At 44.2% G+C, this 22,500-nt stretch overlaps 1 protein-coding gene across 2 annotated transcripts in view; it reads left to right on the top strand.

The window, feature by feature from the left end:
• LOC129811445 (leucine zipper protein 1-like) overlaps positions 1-22,500 on the top strand; it is a 64,895-nt gene that overhangs the window by 25,639 nt on the left and 16,756 nt on the right. For both annotated transcript variants that reach the window (XM_055862745.1, XM_055862746.1), the window contains exon 2: positions 17,982-21,191. In XM_055862745.1, coding sequence (XP_055718720.1) covers positions 18,216-21,191 — 2,976 coding nt within the window. In that variant the 5' untranslated portion in view covers positions 17,982-18,215. The remainder of the gene's footprint in view (positions 1-17,981; positions 21,192-22,500) is intronic.

The following is a 22,500-nucleotide window of genomic DNA, read 5'->3' as shown; positions in this document are numbered from 1 at the left end:
TTTCTCTTATCACTTCTACTGCCTCTTTTTTCCCTCCTCTGCCTTACTTTCTCCATTTCTCTCTTTATTTCTCTCCCTCCCCCACTCTGTGTCTCTAGCCTGTGATGATGATGATGATAAGTGCTGGAGAGGGCTGCATTCCTGCTGCATTGTTCCGGTCTGGCAAAGCCCTGCTCAGCATTCTGTGGGCTCACTCCCCATCGCTTTGTACCTCTTTCTCTCTTTCTCATACCCTGTCTCTCTTATACCCTGTCTCTCCTACTTAGTTACTCATCCCTCTGTCAGCCTCTCACACAAGAGACGCAGTGAATCTGATGCTCCCACAGTGCCGTCTTGCAGCAGCTGTGGGTATCTAATGCCAACACTCTCGCTGCCAGGCTGTGCCAACCGGAGAGGGCTGGCATCCAGACGGACTGACGGGAGGGAGGGAGAGGGAGAGGAAATATGAATCAATCTTTGAAGTATCTTTGACCAGTGCCCGAGGGCATCTGTTCTGGCTGTTGCTGACACACGAGAGCACACTCACTCACTGACATGCATACTTACCGTCTACTTGAGAGACACACACACCTTCTCAACAGTTGTGCACTGTACTACACTCATATGACATGCCCCACAAATGTTCCATAAGAATTCAATCTGGGCATTGGTCCCAATCACCATCTCACTGGGCTCCTACTAGCAGGGGTGGGAAATTCCAGTCCCCGTAGGTCTGATTGGTGTCCCAGTTTTGCCCCAACTAACACACCTGACTTCAATAATCATGATCTTCAGTTTAGAATGGAATTCGGTTTAATCAGCTGTGTTTTGCTAGGTATGGAGAAAGTGTGCCACCAATCAGGCCCCCGAGGACTGGAGTTGCCCACCCCTGTTAGATGGTCCTCTCACACTGTCCTATTGTATTGTCCCTGACTCATGTATTGTGCCGTAACCTTGAACTGGTGGAGTGCTATTGGCCCTTGGTGCCAGTGTGCATACCCTCCCTGTTTTCTCTGACCTTGACAGTGGATGGTAGTCAATAGAGGAGAGAGCAGAGATAATTCTTGGATATAGAAAACCAATGGACCGTCTCAGTTTAAGGAATGTATTTATTTGACAGTGGACATTCAGCAACAGCATTTCAGTCCTCGCATTAAGTCCAGGATACTAAGTACCAGTTAGTATTGTTATAGCTCACTTAATTAAGTATATATTTTTTTAATTTACAATTGGTTTGGGGTTAATGTTTTATGTGAAAATGCTTGTGTATTTCATTATAGTGGATTTATGCTCCATCTTGTAAGAGACGTGTAATTTTGGAGCTATATGTTTAGTGTCTAGTCTGATTCTATGAGACCTAATGGTATGGATGAGTTTCAGTGCATGCTGTTGCTTGGAGCTTGGCATGTTCATGTATGTGTGCTAATGGTTGTCGGGCAGTCTGTGGGGGTAGAGACTGAGTCATAGTTCTAGAGAGTCTGTTCTACCCCTCACAGACCAGAGACTGAGTTATACAGTAGTTCTAGAGAAGAGGGAGAGGGGAAGTGCTCCCGATTGCTTGCTGCTGACCAAAGTAAACAGTATGTTGGAGTGGGACACAGTGTGTCTCTCCGTGTGTGTGTTCACGAACGATCATGTGAGTGTATTAGAATGTACATTATATACAGACTGTTCCTAGCATCTGTACAATGTGCCCAGACAAGTAGCCAAATGTGAGTGACGCAGGACAGGAACATGCTCTGTCTCCCTCCCTCTGCCCATCTGTTCCCACTCAGTGAACCTGCCTGTTGCCTAAGCTCTTCTCTTTCCTTTTATCTGCCCAAGGCTGCCTGTTTCTGATGACATCATTACTTAGTGAAAGGATAGGGCGGGTCACAATGGCTGGCCCATGTCGTCTAAAGACTAGTTTCACAACAGGACTTCCCTCTGATCAACACACACCTACCTCCATTCCCAACACTTCCATTTATTTTTATTTAACCTTTTATCTAACTAGGCAAGTAAGTTAAGAACAAATTCTTATATATAAAGACGGCCTACCCTGGCCAAACCCGGACGACGCTGGGCCCTATGGGCGAGTAATAAAAGGTATTTCTTTATTACTCAGATCATCCTCATTTGTTACAAAGGCGACACACACAAAGGAGCCCTTCTCTAATGAATCATCAGCTATAATATGAATCGTCATCACACTTCTTCCTCCTCGTAATCGATGACTACGTTTACGTGCATACCTATTTTCCATTATTATTCAGGATACTCAAGTATTCTGTGTTTGAGTTAAGGCGTGAACATCATGTCCTGTTTACAATAACCTGAAAAAGCTTGTATCCTGGTAATGAGAAATCCGGATAAGATGTCTGGGATATGCTGATCACGGACAGGATACTGTGGCAGGTAAACATCCTATCCCGTTTACTGTTGTCTTTTACGGTCTGCTCAGGCTCAGTTTGGCATATCATGGGTGTTGTGTGACGTTCTCATCTGATTGTCAAACAAATCACTATAAAAAGTAGGCTACCTGCGCAGTTCTATCCACCATAGTTCCATCATTTCTTTTCTTGATACTCCATACTGGAACATATAGCCTACTGGCTACTTTCACCTGTAAACTTTCTGCTTATAATTTCTGACATTTGGTAGGCTACTTGTTTGTCAACTATAGTTACATACATGCAGCTTCTCTTCTGTCATAACTTGTTGTCCCAGAAGACTAAATAAAGTAGTGCTCACCAGAATAATTTCTTACATTGATAGAATGAATTAGCAATGTAGTTACAACTATTCAAGTTGTCTGTGTTATTTAGAGACCGTGGAGAGAACTCGAACTCCAAAACTGTTTGACTGGTTTTAAGGAAATTAAAAGCTGAGAATTATGAAACGTTTCTGATAAGACGACTTCGTCTTGGGTGGATATTTTATGTGGTTGAAATACTGTCTGCTCAGCATCTGCTTGCGTCAGTGTCAAAGATAAAAGATTACTCTAGGGTTGGGTGGTGTTCAGAGTTTCATAATACACAAGGGGCGTAAAAATAACACGGGGGAAAAGCCCCTTGTGTGTCGATTTACCAGAATGCTAACAAAATTAGCACAAGTAATAGCACATTTTTATGGAAACTGCTAGCTAAAATGCATAAACGAAAATAAACAAATTGCAAAGACAGGAAATCCAGCTCATGAAGTTATACATACACAGTACCAGTCAAACGTTTGGATACAACTACTCATTCAAGGGTTTTTCTTTATTTTACTATTTTCTACATTGTAGAATAATAGTGAAGACCATCAAAACTATGAAATGACACACATGAAATCATGTAGTAACCAAAAAAGTGTTAAACAAATAAAAATCTAACTTATATTTTTGATTATTCAAAGTAGCCACCCTTTTGCCTTGATGACAGCTTTGCACACTCTTGGCATTCTCTCAACCAGCTTCACCTGTAATGCTTTTTCAACAGTCTTGACGCAGTTCCCACATATGCTGAACACTTGTTGGCTGCTTTTCCTTCACTCTGTGGTCCAACTCATCCCAAACCATCTCAATTGGGTTGAGGTCAGGTGATTGTGGAGGCCAGGTCATCTGATGCAGCACTCTCACTCTCCTTCTTGGTCAAATAGCCCTTACACAGCCTGGAGGTGTGTTGGATCATTGTCCTGTTAAAAAAACAAATGATAGTCCCACTAAGCGCAAATCAAATGGGATGGCGTATCGCTGCAGAATGCTGTGGTAGCCATGCTGGGAAAGTGTGACTTGAATTAGAAATAAATCACTGACAGTGTCACCAGCAAAGCACCATCACACCACCTCCTCCATGCTTCATGGTGGGAACCACACATGCGGAGATCATCCGTTCACCTACTCTGTGTCTCACAAAGACATGGCGATAGGAACCAAAAATCTGTTGGACTCATCAGACCAAAGGACAGATTTCCACCGGTCTAGTGTCCATTGCTCGTGTTTCTTGGCCCAAGCAAGTCTCTTCTTATTGGTGTCCTTTTAGTAGTGGTTTCTTTGCAGCAATTTGACCATGAAGGCCTAATTCACGCTGTCTCCTCTGAACAGTTGATCTTGATGTGTCTGTTACTTGAACTCTGTGAATCATTTATTTGTGCTGCAATTTCTGAAGATGGTAACTCTAATGAACGTATCCTCTGCAGCAGAGTTAACTGGGTCTTCCATTCCTGTCGCGGTCCTCATGAGAGCCAATATCATCACAGTGCTTGATGGTTTTTGCGACTGCACTTGAAGAAACTTTCAAAGTTCTTGAAATGTTCCTTATTGGCTGACCTTCATGTCTGACAAGTAATGATGCCGTCTTTTCTCTTTGCTTATTGGAGCTGTTCTTGCTATAATATGGACTTGGTCTTTTACCAAATAGAGCTATCTTCTGTATACCACCCCTACCTTGTTACAACACAACTGACTTGGCTTAAACGCATTAAGAAGGAAATTCCACAAATTAACTTTTAACAAGGCACACCTGTTAATTGAAATGCATTCCAGTTGACTACCTCATGAAGCTGGTTGAGAGAATGCCAAGTGTGCAAAGCTGTCATCAAGATAAATGGTGGCTACTTTGAAGAATATCACATTTAAAATATATTTTGATTTGTTTAATGCTTTTTCGTTACTACATGATAACATATGTGTTGATGTCTTCATTGTAGATTATCAATGTAGAACATGGTAAAAATAAAGAAAAACCCTTGAATGAGTCGGTGTGTCCAAACCTTTAACTGGTACTGTATATACAGTGCATTCGGAAAGTATTCAGACACCTTCACGTTTTCTTCATTTTGTAACATTACAGCCTTATTCTAAAATGGATCTATTTTTAAACCTATCCTCAATCGACACCCAATACCCCATAATGACAAAGCAAAAACAGGGGTTTAGAAATTTTTGCAAATGTTTTAAAACATACTTGTGAAATGTACATAAGTATTCAGACCCTTTACTCAGTACTTTGTTGAAGCACCTGAGGCAGCGATTACAGCCTAGAGTCTTCTTGGGTATGACGTTACAAGCTTGGCACGCCTGTATTTGGGGAGATTCTCCCATTCTTCTCTGCAGGTTCTGTCACGTTTGCACAGGTATTTTGAGGTCTCTCCAGAGATGTTCAATCGGGTTCAAGTCTGGGCTCTGACTGGACCACTCAAGAACATTGAATACTGAAGCCACTCCTGCTTTGTCTTGGCTGTGTGCTTAGGGTCGTTGTCCTGTTGGAAGGTTAATCTTCACCCCAGTCTGAGGTCCTGAGTGCTCTGGAGCAGGTTTTTATCAAGGATGTTTCTGTACTTTGCTCTGTCCATCATTCCCTCTCCTGACTAGTCTCCCAGGTCCTGCCACTGAAAAACATCCCCACAGCATGATGCTGCCGCCACCATGCTTCACCATAGGGATGGTGCCAGGTTTCCTCCAGACGTGATGCTTGGCATTCAGGCCAGAGTTCAATCTTGGTTTCATCAGACAAGATAATCTTGTTTCTCATGGTCTGAGGTGCCTTTTTGACAAACTCCAAGTGGGCTATCTTGTGCCTTTTTTACTGAGTAATGGCTTCCGTCTGACCACTCTACCATAAAGGCCTGATTGGTGGAGTGCTTCAGAGATGGTTTTCTTTCTAGAAGGTTCTCTCATCTCCACAGAGGAACTCTGGCAGTTTGGGTTATTGGTCACCTCCCTGACCAAGGCCCTTCTCCCCCGATTGGGCGGCCAGCTCTAGGAAGAGTCTTGGTGGTTCCAAACTTCTTCCATTTAAGAATGATGGGGACCTTCAATGCTGCAGAAATTGTTGGTACCCTTCCCCAGATCTGTACCACGACACGTGGACTCCAAGTTGTAGAAACATATCAAGGATGATCAATGGAAACAGGATGTACCTGAACTAAATTCCAAGTCTCATAGCAAAGGGTCTGAATACTTATGTAAATAAGGTATTTCTGTAAAAAAATAAAAAGAATGTTACATTTGCAAAAATTCAAAATACCAGTTTTCGCTTTGTCATTATGGGGTATCATGTGTACATAAAAGTAGTTTAATTAATTTTAGAATAAGGCTGTAGTGTTACAGTGTGTGTGTGGGGGTGGGGGGGGTCTTTCCGAATGCACTGTACAGTGCATTTATTTTTGGTGAGTTTGGACATTTACAAGCAAAAGGTAAATGAGACATTGTGCAAATGAACAACATTTTGACGCATGCTTCTCTTAAGGAAGAACAGTACTGACTCTGGAGCAGCACATGTACACGCTGTATCTGTTTGGAGTCTGGAGACTCTGTAGGGCAACAGGCCTGTCTGCTTTGCTCAAGGACGGGGGGGGGGCTTTAGCCTACAGATAACTCATCCAAAAAGCTTTGACTTCTCAAACATGGCAAAAAGTTAATATAATGGCCCGTCACCAAAGAGCGTTGCACTTCTATTTTCAGCTGAATGTGCTGCACTAATGTATTTTCTGTGTAGGAAAACTATATTTGCACGTCCTTGATCACTCTATTCAATCAATTTTATTTTATATAGCCCTTCGTACATCAGCTAATATCTCGAAGTGCTGTACAGAAACCCAGCCTAAAACCCCAAACAGCTAGTAATGCAGGTGTTGAAGCACGGTGGCTAGGAAAAACTCCCTAGAAAGGCCAAAACCTAGGAAGAAACCTAGAGAGGAACCAAGCTATGAGGGGTGGCCAGTCCTCTTCTGGCTGTGCCGGGTGGAGATTATAACAGAACTATGCCAAGATGTTCAAAAATGTTCATAAGGGACAAGCATGGTCAAATAATAATCATGAATAATTTTCAGTTGGCTTTTCATAGCTGATCATTAAGAGTTGAAAAACAACAGGTCTGGGACAGGTGGCGGTTCCATAACCGCAGGCAGAACAGCTGAAACTGGAATAGCAGCAAGGCCAGGCGGACTGGGAACAGCAAGGAGTCACCACGGGCGGCAGTCCCGACGCATGGTCCTAGGGCCCAGGTCCTCCGAGAGAAAGAAAGAGAGAAGGAGAAAATTAGAGAGAGCCAAGATTTTCAAAATGTTCATAAATGACAAGCATGGTCAAATAATAATCAGGAATAAATTTCAGTTGGCTTTTCATAGCCGATCATTAAGAGTTGAAAACAGCAGGTCTGGGACAGGTAGGGGTTTCGTAACCGCAGGCAGAACAGTTGAAACTGGAATAGCAGCAAGGCCAGGCGGACTGGGGACAGCAAGGTGTCAGCATGCCCGGTAGTCCTGACGTATGGTCCTAGGGCTCAAGTTCTCAGAGAGAAAGAGAGAACGAGAGAATTAGAGAGAGCATACTTAAATTCACACAGGACACTGGATAAGACAGGAGAAGTACTCCAGGTATAACCAACTGACCCTAGCCCCCTGACACATAAACTACTACAGCATAAATACTGGAGGCTGAGACTATTGAATAATATACTTGACATTCAATATACTTGACATTCAATATAAAATGTAACCGGAGTCAATACACAGCTGGACTCACCTGCTCCCGCTTTCTCACGTTGCGCCATTTAGAAACAAACATGAGACTGGCTCAGTTGTTTTAGGGAACTACAGTAAGTTTTATAATGTAAAATGTGACATGTGAAGTGAGGAACATGTTCTGCTTCGTCTCCTAACGTATTGCACAAGTTGACTGCAGGTATAGACTTAAAGTAGATACAAATATAAAAATATATTGAAAAACTTCAAAAAAAATTGTTTCAACCTTATTGACGTTTTTGAAAAACCATCCCATGGCTATTTCCAAATACCCCGGTGTACAGTATAGAACCCAAGCCTGCATTACACACACATTTTGTATTTTTTCAAGAGATGCTGAAAGAAAAATCATATTTTTCCCCTCCTGTTCCCAAGACAAAATTAACATTTGTATAATTCTACTGCAAGAAATACATAATTCTACAGGTGTTCATATTACATTATGCTACAAGGTGAGAGGTTATAGACCTACAGTGAGTGTCCATATATCAGGTACTATTCCATTTAACCCATATCAACTTAAATGAGGAATATTATGTTTTCATGGATACAGGGAAACTCGTGAGCGGAATATCAAAGACGCATGTAAACATCGTTTCCCGAAATAAGACGTTAAGCGGGATACGAGCTACTATCCAGAATACTGTGCACATGTAAACGTGGTCAATGTGTCTGTCCATAACTCCAACCCGAGGACAAGGGCATAGTAATTGTGTGGTGTTTAAATTGTCTTTCACTGGCCCTTCAACCCCAGACAGTGTCAGAGTTCTAGAGTTGGGAAATATCTCAAGAGACACTAACGCCATGTCACCCTGCAGTACTGTGAATAAGTCTAGGGTAAATTCAGATTTAAGCACGGACCCTTACTGCACCCCAGACAAAGTGCGCTGGTACGTACAATTTGTCCTATCCAACGTACTAACTAATTGTTTACTTTGTTAATATTACACTAAAGGGCCGACACTCAAGTCACTCACTCCAGTTGCTGTTAGTTTTTCAGCCCAATTCCACCGGACAGTTAAAGTTTTTCGAGCACCTTGGCTGTCATTTCAGACATGGTTAAAGTATGGGGGGACAAATATTTTGAATTGCAGCTGCAAGGCCCTGGGAAACGGTAGCCATTGTTGTCACTGTCACTGGAGGTAGCTGTGAACACATCCCATTAAAGACTACAGCCATGACGGCTCGTATGGACCGCAGTCGCCCGCAGATGCTCACAAGCTGCTGTGACTGGCGTGCGAACAGGAGGAGTGGTGGTCATGTCAGTGGTATTCATATCCTCCCCCTCCCCACTTGACCAGATCTCCATATCTCTTCCCAGTGTTTCCCCCTAAGGACATTGAGTAGCCAGCCAAATAGTCTACTCTTTTAATTTAGTTTATTGTGGCAAAAATCTAAGAAAAAAGGTTGTGTTCTGTCAAGTAAACATTGATTCCCTGTTGAGAAACTATATATAGAATTGCAGGAAAATGGTTTTAGAAATGCAAACATTTTCATTAGTTTTTATAAAATTGAATCTGTTTTTATTTGATCGTTTTGGAGCGGAATGAGGCGCTCCACTACCTATTGATCAGCAGACGACAACCAGCAGTAGCCTACCTGTGTGCAAATTTAGAGAGCCAAATTAACTGCTCTCTCACCGATGCAGTTGCCGACATTGACCTCAAAGATCCGGTCAACCCATGACGAGTCACTTTAGCGGTCACTGGCAAGTCGTGACAGGAGCTTAGGAAAATACAAACGAGATCTTTGGTTGTTCCCGACGCAATACCATGGATTTTTAAGTACGTTGTAAGATTTATGAATGACAAAGGGATAGGAGATTGACCTTATTCCGTCATTTCGACACCTTTTATGAACTAGTCAACACTTCCTGTTCGATCGTCAGGCTGTTTACTATGCGCCCCAACTCATTTGCTGGCTATATGAAACACGTGAATGAAAATAAATGAATGTGCCACAAAACAAAACTTATATGGATTTCAACTCATCGTTACCACTTACATTACATGACAAAGAATCATCATGCTCTCCCTTCGCCGTGAAAATACATTTGACTGCAGCCAACCACAGCACACACAAATGACATAGGTACCTGGAGGCGGGACAGACGGTCGACTGACAAACCAGCAGTTTCCTTGTCATTGCTAGTTTTTAGACTGACAGGTGCCTTTCCTATCAATAGATCACGAGAAGATGCATATCTTAGTGGGAGAAAGCTACACAGACTTCTCACTAGCGTATTGAGACTTTGAAATGAAAACAAGCCGAGGAAAAGGCGCTTGGAGAACGACACTTTCTTCCTCTATGGTCTTCTACTGCCAGAGGGCTAGCTAGCAACAGGATAATGTTTTGCTTCTGTCTTTTGATGGCTAATATTGTTTCTGTTCAGTTGCCAGCCGTGCTGCTAGGGACTCTGAGTTATATTGGTGCTGTTTAAAGTCATGTCCTTGATCAGGTCGTACATTTCGGAGGGACAGAATAATCTCTTGTATGAAAGCTGACGTGGCTCTTGCTATAAATCCCCCGTAAACCCCCTCTCCAAAGCTCCCCTGAAGATACTCTCCGTTTTCATCTCTCTCTTGCTCCATTTCTTACCCGCCTCTGTCGCTCACTCTCCTGCTTTTACTCACTGTCTCTGTGAGTGATATGCTGCTGGCAGATGGAGGCAGGGCCTGGGTGTATCTGTGCCAGGGCCTTGGCCATAGACATGGAACACAGCAGGGAGGCTGCATACCCAGATTTCTGTGGGACCTAGAAAAGGCTCTGTTTTGATGGGGAGGTTTTGGAGGGGAGTGATGAGCCTGGGGCAAATACATTTCATCCCGATCATTATAACCATGTAAGGACTTCACCAGGTTGTTTTTGTGCCTTTTATTTGTTTATTTCACCTTTATTTAACCTGGTAGGCCAGTTGAGAAGTTCTCATTTACAACTGCAACCTGGCCAAGACAAAGCAAAGCAGTGCGACAAAAACAGGAGTTACACATGTAATAAACAGACGTACAGTCAATAACCCAATAAAGTCTATATACAGTGTGTGCAAATGTAGTAAGGATGTAAGGCAATAAATAGGCCATAGTGGCAAAGTAATTACAATTTAGCAATTAACACTGGAGTGATAGATGTGCAGATGAGTCTGCGGAGTGGAACTGTGAAGATCCAAGTCAAACAACACAAGACCACCGCAGAACGTTCTTCAAGTTGTTTATCTCTCCTGTTCGGTCTCTCTCTGTCACCCCTTTCTTGCTTTTACAAATGATTCTTCACACACTGGTGCACACGTGCGCTGCACACACACTGTCGATATTTTGATTCATTGGTCCGTAGCACGGACGGACCTGTGACGATGTGAAAGGAGAAATAATTTTGTACTTTTTTTCTGAAAAGGCAAAGCGAATACTGTAACTAGGGCTGGCACAATTGTGTAATCGCGTAAACAATCATTATGGACTATAACCGTGAACTTAAAAAACAATCCTCTTAATGTATTTGTTTTAGAGGAAGAGGGATTGAACTTTATATTCAAGTAGATATAGTTTACCCATTAGCAGTTTTTCACTTCTATATGAAGTGGGTAAATTTGGTAATCATTTTATGGGCAGAACGTGCATGGTCAGGAGAAGCTTAATTTCCAAAAGTTCCAAGTGGTTAAAACCATTCATTTTTGAGACTAGTGTGTCGGATTCATTAGCTATGTCATAGCTAGTTTTCGAATATGCATTATCATACAAGCTCAAAACATGTTTTTACAATTAATAACCGTGGCTATTTGCATGACAATTAATCATTACCTAAAATTCCATAATCATTACAGCCCTAACTGCAACATTGCAGTTTAACGATTGCTGACATTGCGCAATCAATATTGTTAAGGGACGTGTCCACTCTTGTCCCCCCCTACAGGCTGTTATCAAGTCTTGATGTTACCAGGAAGTAAAGAAGTAAACATGGTTGATTTGTCATTGATTTTCAGGTCCATCAAGTTTGTTTTATTCTGTCTGTTGGTCCGTCCTTTAGTTAACCTGGCATATAACCAGGGACAGAAAAACACAGTGAGGTGTTTGGCTCATTTCACAGAAACATTTTGGATTTCCAATAGGGTACGAGAAAGCCACAAAGACTTGGCAGAAAGCGTGCAATTAAACACCTAAGTTGGTATTGATGTCAACCCAGAAAGGGGCATCTGCTTAGTTGCTATGTGGTCAGACTAAATTTACTTAAGTATCAAAAAATTCTTGAGTGATATTTTATTTACACGGTATTACACCACATTTGATTACTCATACTAAGCAGTCATTTCTCAAGAAGGAAAGCAAAGAACATGTATTTAGTGTTTGTCGTCCAATTTCAGTTCCCTTTTATGAACTGCTACTACAGGCTTTCAGTTTAAGAGTCCTGAGTCGTGGCTCTATTGAAACGTCAAACTTCCCTTTCATTTATTTAAAAAAAATTGCCACAAAAAAAGAAAGCAAGGAAAGTGACATGACAGGAAACGACAGAACCAAACATTAAAAGATGGTTTTCTTTCTTGGAAAAACAAAAAAAATGCAGCACAAGCATCAGGTTGCCGCCATCTTGTGGCTTCCACTGGCCTGCCAGTATCCAGCAGCACAACTGAGGACAGCCAAGAGTCCCACAGTTTGAGTCCTCAGTGTCTAAGCTAATAATATTAGACACAGACACACCATCTAAAGATGAGGTCGAAGCCATTGTCATTGGCTAGGGACACCGAGCCGACGGTTATTAACAAATGTTTACGAGGAATAAGAACCCGAGGCTAGACTTCCAAATAAGGTTGCAAAATTCAAGGAACTTTCAAACGTTTGGTTTGCCCGAAATCCTGATTGGAGGATTCCCGGAATCAGGAGGGAATAAGCAGGGAATCTGGATCCTCCAACCAGGATTTCTAGAAAACCAAGGAATTTATTGAAAGTTCCCCGGAATTCTGCAACCCTACATCCGAAGTAAAGTCAAGTGCAGGAGAAAGTTGTCTTTTTTTTTCTCTCTTTCTATTCTTCCCTCTTTCATGGAGGGAACAGAATGTACTGGGAGCTGCAGGCAGGAAGAGTGGCTAAGGCCCTAATGATATGGTGCATTATTGTAACCTTGGTACAGCACAGCGGCCCACTTTAGTTCACCGGTGGCTGGGAGTGCTTTCACTTCCAAAATGCTTTGGCGTCGTTGGCGGCCCCTCTCTCTCACTACTCTCACTTTTTCTTTCGGTCCCTTTCCTGGTCTTTATGACTCTCTCCTGCTCCTCCATTTTCTGTTTCTTGTGTGTTTTCTACTCCCCACTTCTATCTTTTATTATCTCTTTGTCCTGTTCCCTCACTCTTGGGGGGGGGTTGTTATTTGAGCAGTATTAGCATAAGTAAATAAGCAGCAGCAGTTGTGTGCTAAGGTGTGGAGAGTAGGCAGGTCAGCCGTGATACAAGTCCATATTCTACATCCATCTATGTCTGAGGACGTCGGGAGATCACGTGGAAACCGGCTACTAGGGACAGCAGTGAACGCCTTTACCGTCAAGTAGGCCTTGGTTTTGCTAGGGCGCTGTGGAGGGGGGATGCATGGGCGTAAGCATCCGCCTCTGATTCAAAAGGTAGCATGTTCAAATCCAGCAATAGGCATTATAACAACAACATCAACTTTCTATCTCAAACCTTTTGTTGTTATAAGCCTATCCCAAACCTTAACCCTTAACCATTTTGGAGTTAACTCTGAATTTTTAAGGTTAGGCATTAATGCCCAAACATAACCTTAAACATCCAGAGTTAATGTCTGAACTTAAACACTTTGAAATTTGGAATAAATGTGACGTTTTGAGAAACATGGATGAACATCTAATTTTGAGGTGAAACTGTGAGCTTGTAGTGGAGAATCAGTGCAGATGCTCAGTCCAGTTCAAGTGTTCCGCAGTCTTGTAGAAACGGTCTCCGAGCCTGTTAGTATCTATCAGACCTCATGCTCCAATACCATCTGCCCGACCGGTAAGGGAGTGAACAAATAAAATAAAACATTTGGTCACACATATTTAGCAGATGTTATTGCGTGTGTAGCAAAATGCTCGTGGCTGGGTTGTGTAGGTTCCTTGATGATGCTGAGACAGTCTTGTATTTGTTGGAAAATGGCCCTAGTGATGTACTGGGCCATCTTCACCACCTCTGAAGGGTCTTTTGGCAGTTGCTCGGTGCCCCCTTACCCCTAGCTCCCATGCCGCGGCCTTATTCATCTCAATGACAGTAATTAGAGTTAAGTAATGCACTTCCCCTCCAGATTTTAGAAAATGGAGGGAGCCTAAGCGGTAGCTGAGTTAAGGTGACCCATTTTCAACTTTTTCCTATGTTCACGGTGCAGAGTAGAGTAGAGAAGCAACGCAAGGGTTGTGAGAATGGATGCACTTGTCGACACATTGACCGGAAATTACTTCAAGTGGTGGGACCTCTGTCAATCAAACGCCCGGCACAGTAAGGATGCTCGTTCTGTCTGTCCCTCACAGGATCACGTCCCTCTTGCTGCAGTGCTTTGGTTGGTTCTGAACAGACACATTTGTGAGGAATGTGCTCAGGAAAACAGGCATTTGTCGTTGCCCCTTCCAGGTTTTTCATAATCGACAAACAAAGCAACGTTTTATCGGAAATGAAATGGCGTGTTCCTGTCTCACCACCTCCTCCTTCCAAACCTGTTCTTGCCCAAACAACTCCACACCTGTGGCATTGTGTCATGATCATGAAGACACATTTTGTGATCACATTCGAGCAATCATTCAGAATGCTTGGCATTTGGCATAGGCATCTAGAGAAGCCAACATATGAAAGGGTGCAGCTCCTCTCGTTCCTCGTGGGTACCCAGGGGTGTGCAGTCTTGTGGTTTCACGTTGTGCCTGAGAGACTCATTCCTTTACCCCTCCATTGGACTGGCATGATGCAGCTAATGAGGCCATGGCTCCGATAAGCGCAGGTATGTTGATTGCCTTGGCAGAGGTCGCCGTGCCAGAGTCGCTTTGCACGCACTGCTGGTTCTGAAGTCTTTCGCTGGCACGGTTGGCATGCGTGTTTAAGAGAGGAGGCAGGGACTGACCTGGCACCGCGATGGGGGGGGGGGGCGCACACGCGCCTGCCAAGATGGGAGTCTGGCCCCTGGGGCCGTTTGGACCAGGCCTGGACCGAGATCTGAGTACTTTCATCTGTCCTGGCCCGAGAGACTTGACTTTGAGTGATGCTCAAGAGGGAATGGCATAAGTGAATACCAGACTTAACAGGCAATGTTACATGAGAGAGTAAATAGTTTTATTTCTTAACCTCTCTGGGATATTCGGGATGCTAGCGTCGCACCTCAACAGCCAGTGAAATTGCAGGGTGCCAAATTCAAAACAACAGAAATCTCATAATTAAAATTCCTCAAACATACAAGTATTTTACACCATTTTAAAGATAAACTTGTTGTAAATCCAGCCACAGTGTCCGATTTCAAAAAGGGTTTACGACGAAAGCACACCAAACGATTGTTAGGTCAGTACCTAGTCACAGAAAAACACAGCCAATTTTCCAGCCAAAGAGAGGAGTCACAAAAAGCAGAAATAGAGATAAAATGAATTGCTAACCTTTGATCTTCATCAGATGACACTCCTAGGACTTCATGTTACACAATACATGTATGTTTTGTTCGATAAAGTTAATATCCAAAAATCTCAGTTTACATTGGCGCGTTATGTTCAGTAGTTCCAAAACATCTGGTGATTTTGCAGAGAGCCACATCAATTTACAGAAACACTCATAATAAACATTGCTAACAGATACAAGTGTTATGCATGGAATTTTAGATCCACTTCTCCTTAATGCAACCGCTGTGTCAGATTTCAAAAAAGCTTTACGGAAAAAGCACACCATGCAATAATCTGAGTACAGCGCTCAGATAACAAACAAGCCAGTCAGATATCCGCCATGTTGTGGAGTCAACAGAAGTCAGAAATAGCATTATAAATATTCACTTACCTTTGATGATCTTCATCAGAATGCACTCCCAGGAATCTCAGTTCCACAAATGTTTGATTTGTTCGATAAAGTCCATTTATGTCCAAATAACTCCTTTTTTTGTTCGCACGTTTAGTAGACAATCCAAACTGACGAGGCACGGGCAAGACCAGGCGGAAGTTCAGACAAAGTCATATTACAGTTCGTAGAAACATGTCAAACGAAGTATAGAATCAATCTTTAGGGTGTTTTTAACATAAATCTTTAATAATGTTTCAACCGGAGAATTCCTTTGTCTGTAGAAATGCGATGGAACGCAGCTAACTCTCACGTGAGCGCGCGGGATCAGCTCATGCCACTCTGGCAGACCTATGACTCATTCAGCTCCCATCCCTTCACAGTAGAAACACCAAACAAGGTTCTAAAGACTGTTGACATCTAGTGGAACCCTTAGGAAGTGCAATTGGACCAAATCTCCACTATCTTGGATAGGCAAAGAGTTGAAAAACTACAAAACTCAGATTTCCAACTTCCTGGTTGGTTTTTTTCTCCGTTTTTTGCCCGCCATATGAGTTCTGTTATACTCACAGACATCATTCAAACAGTTTGAGAAACTTCAGAGTGGTTTCTATCCAAATCTACTAATGATATGCATATTCTAGCTTTTAGGACTGAGTAGCAGGCAGTTTACTCTGGGCACCTTTTTATCCAAGCTACTCAATACTGCCCCCTGTCCCAAAGAAGTTGATGTGTTTTTGCACAGGACAGGCAGTTCTATGAACCCTTGCTAATACGTTGTGTCATTTTCAATTTGAAAGCTAAAATAATTTTATAGACTCCCAACAATCCCTAAAAGATTACAAAACCACCAGACCTCATGAAAGAGGAGAATAATTAAACCTCAGTAGCGAAATGCTTTGATTTTAAAATGTGATGTGTTATGAAATAATCATTGCCATATTTACACTATGGGAATGTTGAACAAGCAGTTTAATGAAATGTGGGCGGAGTGGTTGTGGAGCATTATACAAAATGAGAAAAAAATTGGTCTCTGTTGAAATGGGCCTTTTTAATATGTTTTACAGTAGGCCAACATTCAAAAGACAGATGGAAGGATTCAAGTTAGGCCTAAGAGTGTTACTCCTAAGGGTTATTGTAGTGTGATGACTAGTTTGTTGGATAAAAGGCATTCATGGGTCTTCGTCATTGACCTTGTGGGATTCACAAACTCAATCCCTCTAGTATTCATTTTTCTGTACTACCAAGTTCAGCCCTCTTATTTTGATGTATCACGTTCCTTCTCCTGGCTCCCTTACTGTTAGGAACTGCTGTGCTTTTAGAAAGGCTAATTGAATCGGGAGGAGGGGGCGCAAAGGAAAGGTATGGATGTGGGTTCTGTGGGGTCAATAAGTGATTGTGTGCGCAGATGCCGTCCGCTCCTGGTTCGATATTCCCAGTGGGGGAGGGAAGAGATAGTTTTAGACATTCACCTGAGTCATGCATAGGAGGAAAGCATCAACGATAAGATTTATAGAAAACGTGCTGCCTGACAAGCTGGTTCTTTGTGTTAATGTCCCGCATTACCATCATCAGAGAGGGTTGCCATTATCAGGTGCCTGTTCAGTCCACCAGGGGGTTACCAGGTGGACAGTAGCTTTGTGTAGGTGGGGATTATTTCATATAAACAGTGCTGTTGTAAATGGTAATAGGTTGCGGACTAATGAGCCCATTTTATAGTTTGAACATCCAATAGAAAAGGATGCCTGCTGATTTTCCTGGTCTGACTGAAATATGGACCGTTTTTATCTACGCTGTCCTAATCAGGAGTGGTGTGTAGTAATGCCCTGTGGCCGTTGCTGTCAGCAGAAACGCCAGTGAGAGAGGATGCTGGGACATTGGAGGCAGCAGGATGCAAGAAGGTGGGAGTAGCGTTCTTTTAAATGCTACCCTCCAGTGTCCTTAAGAGAAGGCAAGGTGAAATGTATCCTCGTAGAATTGCAGTTGGAGCATATTTCTAACTTCCATGGTCTGTCAGTTTGGTTGTCGTGATCTTGTTAATCTTCAGTCTAGGTTACTGTGTACATTTGACTATATGAGCACCTGCATGTGTGTATGTGCAGAATTACGTTGAGCTCTTCTCACCCATCTGCTGGCTCTTTGCGTTACGGTGTGTATTTGCCTGGGCCCAGCTCTTCTCATGGTTTGTGTCGCAGTAATCAGGCGGAACTGTGAAATCAATTACAGGCAAACCAGCCCTCTCACTGTCTCTCGCGCACTCCCTGTTTCTCTCTCTCTCCCTATTTCTCCCTCTCTCTGAGCTACATGCTTTCACCATACTCAGGCCTCTTTACATCTCAGCAAACTGGACTTAATTATGTTCGTGTGTGATGCCTGCTAATGAATGTGAGAAATTGAGGGAAGTTATTCAAGTTACTTTCAGTTTTGCTAATACTCTGAATCACTTTGACATTGGGGTCAGTGAGTAATAATTCGATACTGTGGTGAATTCTGTTATAACTCTGTTCCTTTTTTCTCTTTCAGATGATCAACACCTATGTTGACCATCAGCCTGAGGGGAGTTGAAGGAATAACACCCAACCAAAGGAAAAGGGAGAAGACATTGTGGGGAAAGGATAAAGGGACTGGACAACCCAACATTACAAGCTTGTGACATTTTTTAACCAGAGAAGGACTGCCATACAAATGTGGACCTCCCAAAAAGTGTTCAAATAATTTCCCCTTTGCATCAAGAGGACAACAACAATAATCTCTGCGATGTCTGAAAATAAAGACATAACGAGTCGCCACCTGCAGCACAAGCTGCAGAGCCTGGGGCGACGGCTGGATGAGCTTGAGGAGGCCACCAACAAGCTCCAGAAGTCAGAAGATGAGCTGCTCGATCTGCAGGACAAGATCATCCAGGCAGAGGGCAGCAACTCCTCCATGCTGGGCGATGTTGAGGGACTGCGCAAGCGCCTGCTAAAGATTGAAGGCAAAGACGAGGAAGTGTGCAAGGCAGAGGACCTCTGCCGTACGGTGCGAGAGAAACTGGAGGAGGAGGAGAGCTTGACCCAGGACCTCAAGTCTGAGATTGAGTGCCTGCAGAGGAGAATGGCTGAGCTGGAGAAGCTGGAAGAGGCCTTCAGCAAGAGCAAGTCGGACTGCAGCCAGCTGTGCCTCAGTCTCAACGAGGAGAAGAACCTGACCCGGAAGCTGTCCTCAGAGCTGGAGGCCCTCAAGGACCGTGTGAAGGAAGTAGACACGTCAGAGGTAAGGCTGGACCGGGCAGAGCTGTTCCTGGCAGGGGAGCTGGAGAAGCTCAAGGGCATCACTCAGACTTTTTTGAGTGAGAGGAAGAAACTCCTGGAGAAGCAAAAGGAGGATGAGAAGCTTATACTAAAACTGACAGAAAAGCTGGAGCGTCATAACAGGATTGACCCGGTAGATCCCAGACGCATTGAAGACGACCTCTCATCCGGCCTGACCGGCAAGCTGGGGCGCAAGAAGAGCCTCGACTACCTGAAACTGGGCGACGACTTTGGGCTAAGGAACAAGTCCGAGAATGAGAAGAACAGACTTGAGGGCCAGGAAGACAACAAAGTCAAGGAACTCACCCAGGAAGTGGAGAGGCTGAAGAACCGTCTGAAGCAGCTGGAGCTGGTGGAAGAGGATCTTAAGAACACAGAGTCCAAGAATGGAGAGCTGCAGGAGAAGTTCCAACAGGAGAGATCCCGTAGCCGAGCACTCAACGATCAGGTGGAGCAGCTTAGAATGGAGCTGTGTGGAGGCAGCAGTCAAGGCAATGGAGGACCTAGCAGTCCAGCAAAGGTCCTTGAGAATGGCAAGGCAGAGAATGAGGAGATCAATGTCCGGGGTGGGTTCAGGCAGGTCAAGCCCAAGTACAGGCCTGCTGCAGAGCCAGCCACCCCCAAGTACAAGAGCAGAGAGCTGTCCCCGCAGCACAAGATGGAGACCAAGCTGAGGAGCAAAGAACTGAGCAACTCTGAGGAAAGTTCTCCAAAGTCTGTCAGGAGGGCACTCAGTCCTGCACACAAGAGCAGGAGGACACCCAAGACTGGAACATCAACTGCCTCTGACAATGGAGTGAAAGAAATAGGCAGAGGGGTAGAGGAGAAAACAACAAGAGGAGCAGCCCATACTCCTGTCGGCACATCTTTGAGTGACCGCAAGAAGCTCTCTGTTCTTAGTCGCTACCCTCCAGCAGCTAATGACCGGAAGGTATCTCAGAAACCAAGTGAGAGTGAAAGCAAAAAAAGCCAAGTTGATACGTTTTCTAGATTGTATGTCGGTAGTGACAGTGAGTCGAACAATTCTGATGTGGTGCCTGAAAGCTCAAGCAAGAGCAACAGTGTCTCCCCACTTGAAAAGGATGCGTTTGCGTCTGACCTGGAGTCTGTGGACCAGGTTTCAGAGGCTCTTCCAGTGTCAAACCTCTCCAAAGCCAATGGCTCGTACATTGCCTACAAGTCCCACGTGTCCCCAATGGTCAGTGATCATGGCTCTGAGGGCCACTCCTCAGCCTCTGAGACTGAATCACCTGGGTCCAGGCCCTCAGAACCAGAACCTGTGCCTGAGGTGAGAGCACTGAGTAGCAGAACCTCCACCACTCCCAAGTGCTCCAGATACTCTCGCGTACAGGACTCTCAGTCAGAGGGCTCCTCCACTAGGAGCTCGATTGACGAGGAGCAGCACATGCTGTTGGTTGCAGAAGGAGAATCCCTGGAGCCCACTCACACCCCGTCAGGTATAGAGCTCCGCAGGGTCTGCAGCCCACGGGAAGCCCTGAGGTCAAAGGCAGTCATCAAGCCAGCCATCGTGGAAATTGATAGGAAGGAAGTCATGATATCCGGAGGTGGGGCAGAGCCCTTGACCTCCTCCAATGGCAAGCCCAAAATCTCCACGAAACCAGTCCTGACCAGTAGCATCACTATCTACCCCAACGATCCCAGCTCTTCCAGGACCAGCAGCCGCAGCAGCAGTGTATCCAGCGAGCCACCAGTCAAGGAACGCCACACGTCCACCAGCAACATCGTCATCGGCCCCAGTGAGCACAGGGGGAGTATCTCCATCCCCTATGAGATCTCCATCCCCAAGAGAGAGATCACACCCTGGCCGTCCATGGATGGCCCTGACGAATCAGGGGTGCTAGGGATGGCCTGTGCAGAGACACACCTACTCCCCCGAAGCAACTTCAGCCTTCAGTCACCGGAGACCACCTCCGACTTCAACAACGACACAGAGTCGGGTTTCGAGAGCAGCAGTAGCAGCACTACCACCGTCACCAGCTGGAGGAGCCAACACCATGGCCACCACACCTCCCAGGACGACAGCCTCCCAGAGATGAGAAACGTGACGGTGCGAAGCACCTGGAAGAACAGGGGGGCGGCATCCGTGGACGAGCCTGGCCGGGGGGCCAGGATGTACGGGATGGGCTCTGAGGACGAGACAGAGTCGGCCACCACATGGAGGGCTTACCGCGCCACCACCATTCTGGACACGGAGGAGACGGTAAACGCCACAAGGGCTGCTACATCACGGACAGCCAAGCCTTCCCCAGCAGAGCTGTATATGCGCAGAATCAACAACAGTGTGGTGACCACCAGGGACATCGCAGAGCCAGTGTGCCGGAGAAAAAGCTCCCTGTCGCCCACTGAGGGAGGTCTGCGGATGAGTATCCCCCACGAGCCTGTCAGCGCTCAGAAGCTTGTTCCCTGGCGGACACAACCCATGGTGAGGACAACTTCTGTACTGTTTACAAACCTGTTTTTAAGAAAACTAGTGTTCTTATACTTCCACCATTTGCTTACAATAGCTCTTGAGCCTGTTGCATATCTGGTCATTGAGTCTAGGCAAGGAAATGTTCAGAGATATTTGTCTCTATTAATATGATTAGAATATGTTTGCAGTTGTGCTCAACATATATTTTCATAAGGTTTAAGTTGGATGTCTAAGCTTGGTCTTGACACATTACATCTGGAACTTTGACATGAGGACAGATCATTTGTAAGCCTCAAACAATAATTTTTTAGTTATTTCGAAGGAGTAAGAGGGGGATGTTTTCTCTGTTTTTACTGTAACTAAATCTCTGAACATGTTGGGCACCAAACGGCCTTGAGTCTTGGCTCCGAGTGCATACCTACGTTTAAAAGTACTCTCTTTACTTGTACTTTGCCAATGGCAATACAGCATATACATGTGTACTTACATTGCTAATCTTTGGAAAATATACTCCAGAAAACACCAACTGTAGCTTTCTGGTGTGCCCACTTTGAGTGTTCCGATGCAATTTTTTTCACTGACGCAGGCCTAAAATTTTTAAGCTTAGCACAGCAGTTATCTGAACCTGATTCCTCATGCCGAAGTAAGCACAAAGAGAAAAGGGTAGGACAAAAAAAGAGAGGGAGCATGAAAATGAAAAGACCTCAACAGGAAAAAGGTTAGAAAAAAACTCAAGGGAAAGAAATAGCTTGCATGTATTTTTTGTGCCTGAGCTTACCAACTGTGCCCTGCCAAGCCGGTGTCCTATTCCTGACATAATTGAAGATGAGCATTGTTCAAAGGCTCACCTCCCATGTATCTCGCCTCCATTTGACGCCGTTTGACTCCATTTCCCACAATGCACTGCAGACTGTTTTTCAAAGATTTCTTCATTGGAATTCAATTAATTCTCTGGTGTCAGATTTTCAGATGAATATTTTAAGCATGACTTGTAGTCAGGTCGATTTATGTGTGAGTGAAGTCCTTGTGTCAGCTGTTTTGACAGGGACGCTTGGTCATTCATCTGACACCTCTTTTATTAAAGCACAGACGAGATACGAGCTTGTTCACACTAACTGGTAGACAGTGAGTCAATCTGACACGTACTGGGACAGCGAGATAAGAATGTATTTGACGTGAAGAAAAATATGCATTCTTATGTGAATTTTGAGAATGCAGAAAAGTGGAAGATTTAACTGCATTGCTGACTTTTTAGAATCAATGTGAATGTACCATGCTGAGTACCATGCATACGTGAGTCTACCCATCAATGGTTAGCTCT

This window comes from Salvelinus fontinalis, chromosome 15 (genome assembly GCF_029448725.1).
Source record: "Salvelinus fontinalis isolate EN_2023a chromosome 15, ASM2944872v1, whole genome shotgun sequence".
Lineage (NCBI taxonomy): Eukaryota > Metazoa > Chordata > Actinopteri > Salmoniformes > Salmonidae > Salvelinus > Salvelinus fontinalis.
Note: the sequence above shows the minus strand (reverse complement) of the source record. Positions and strands in the feature narration are given on the sequence as shown.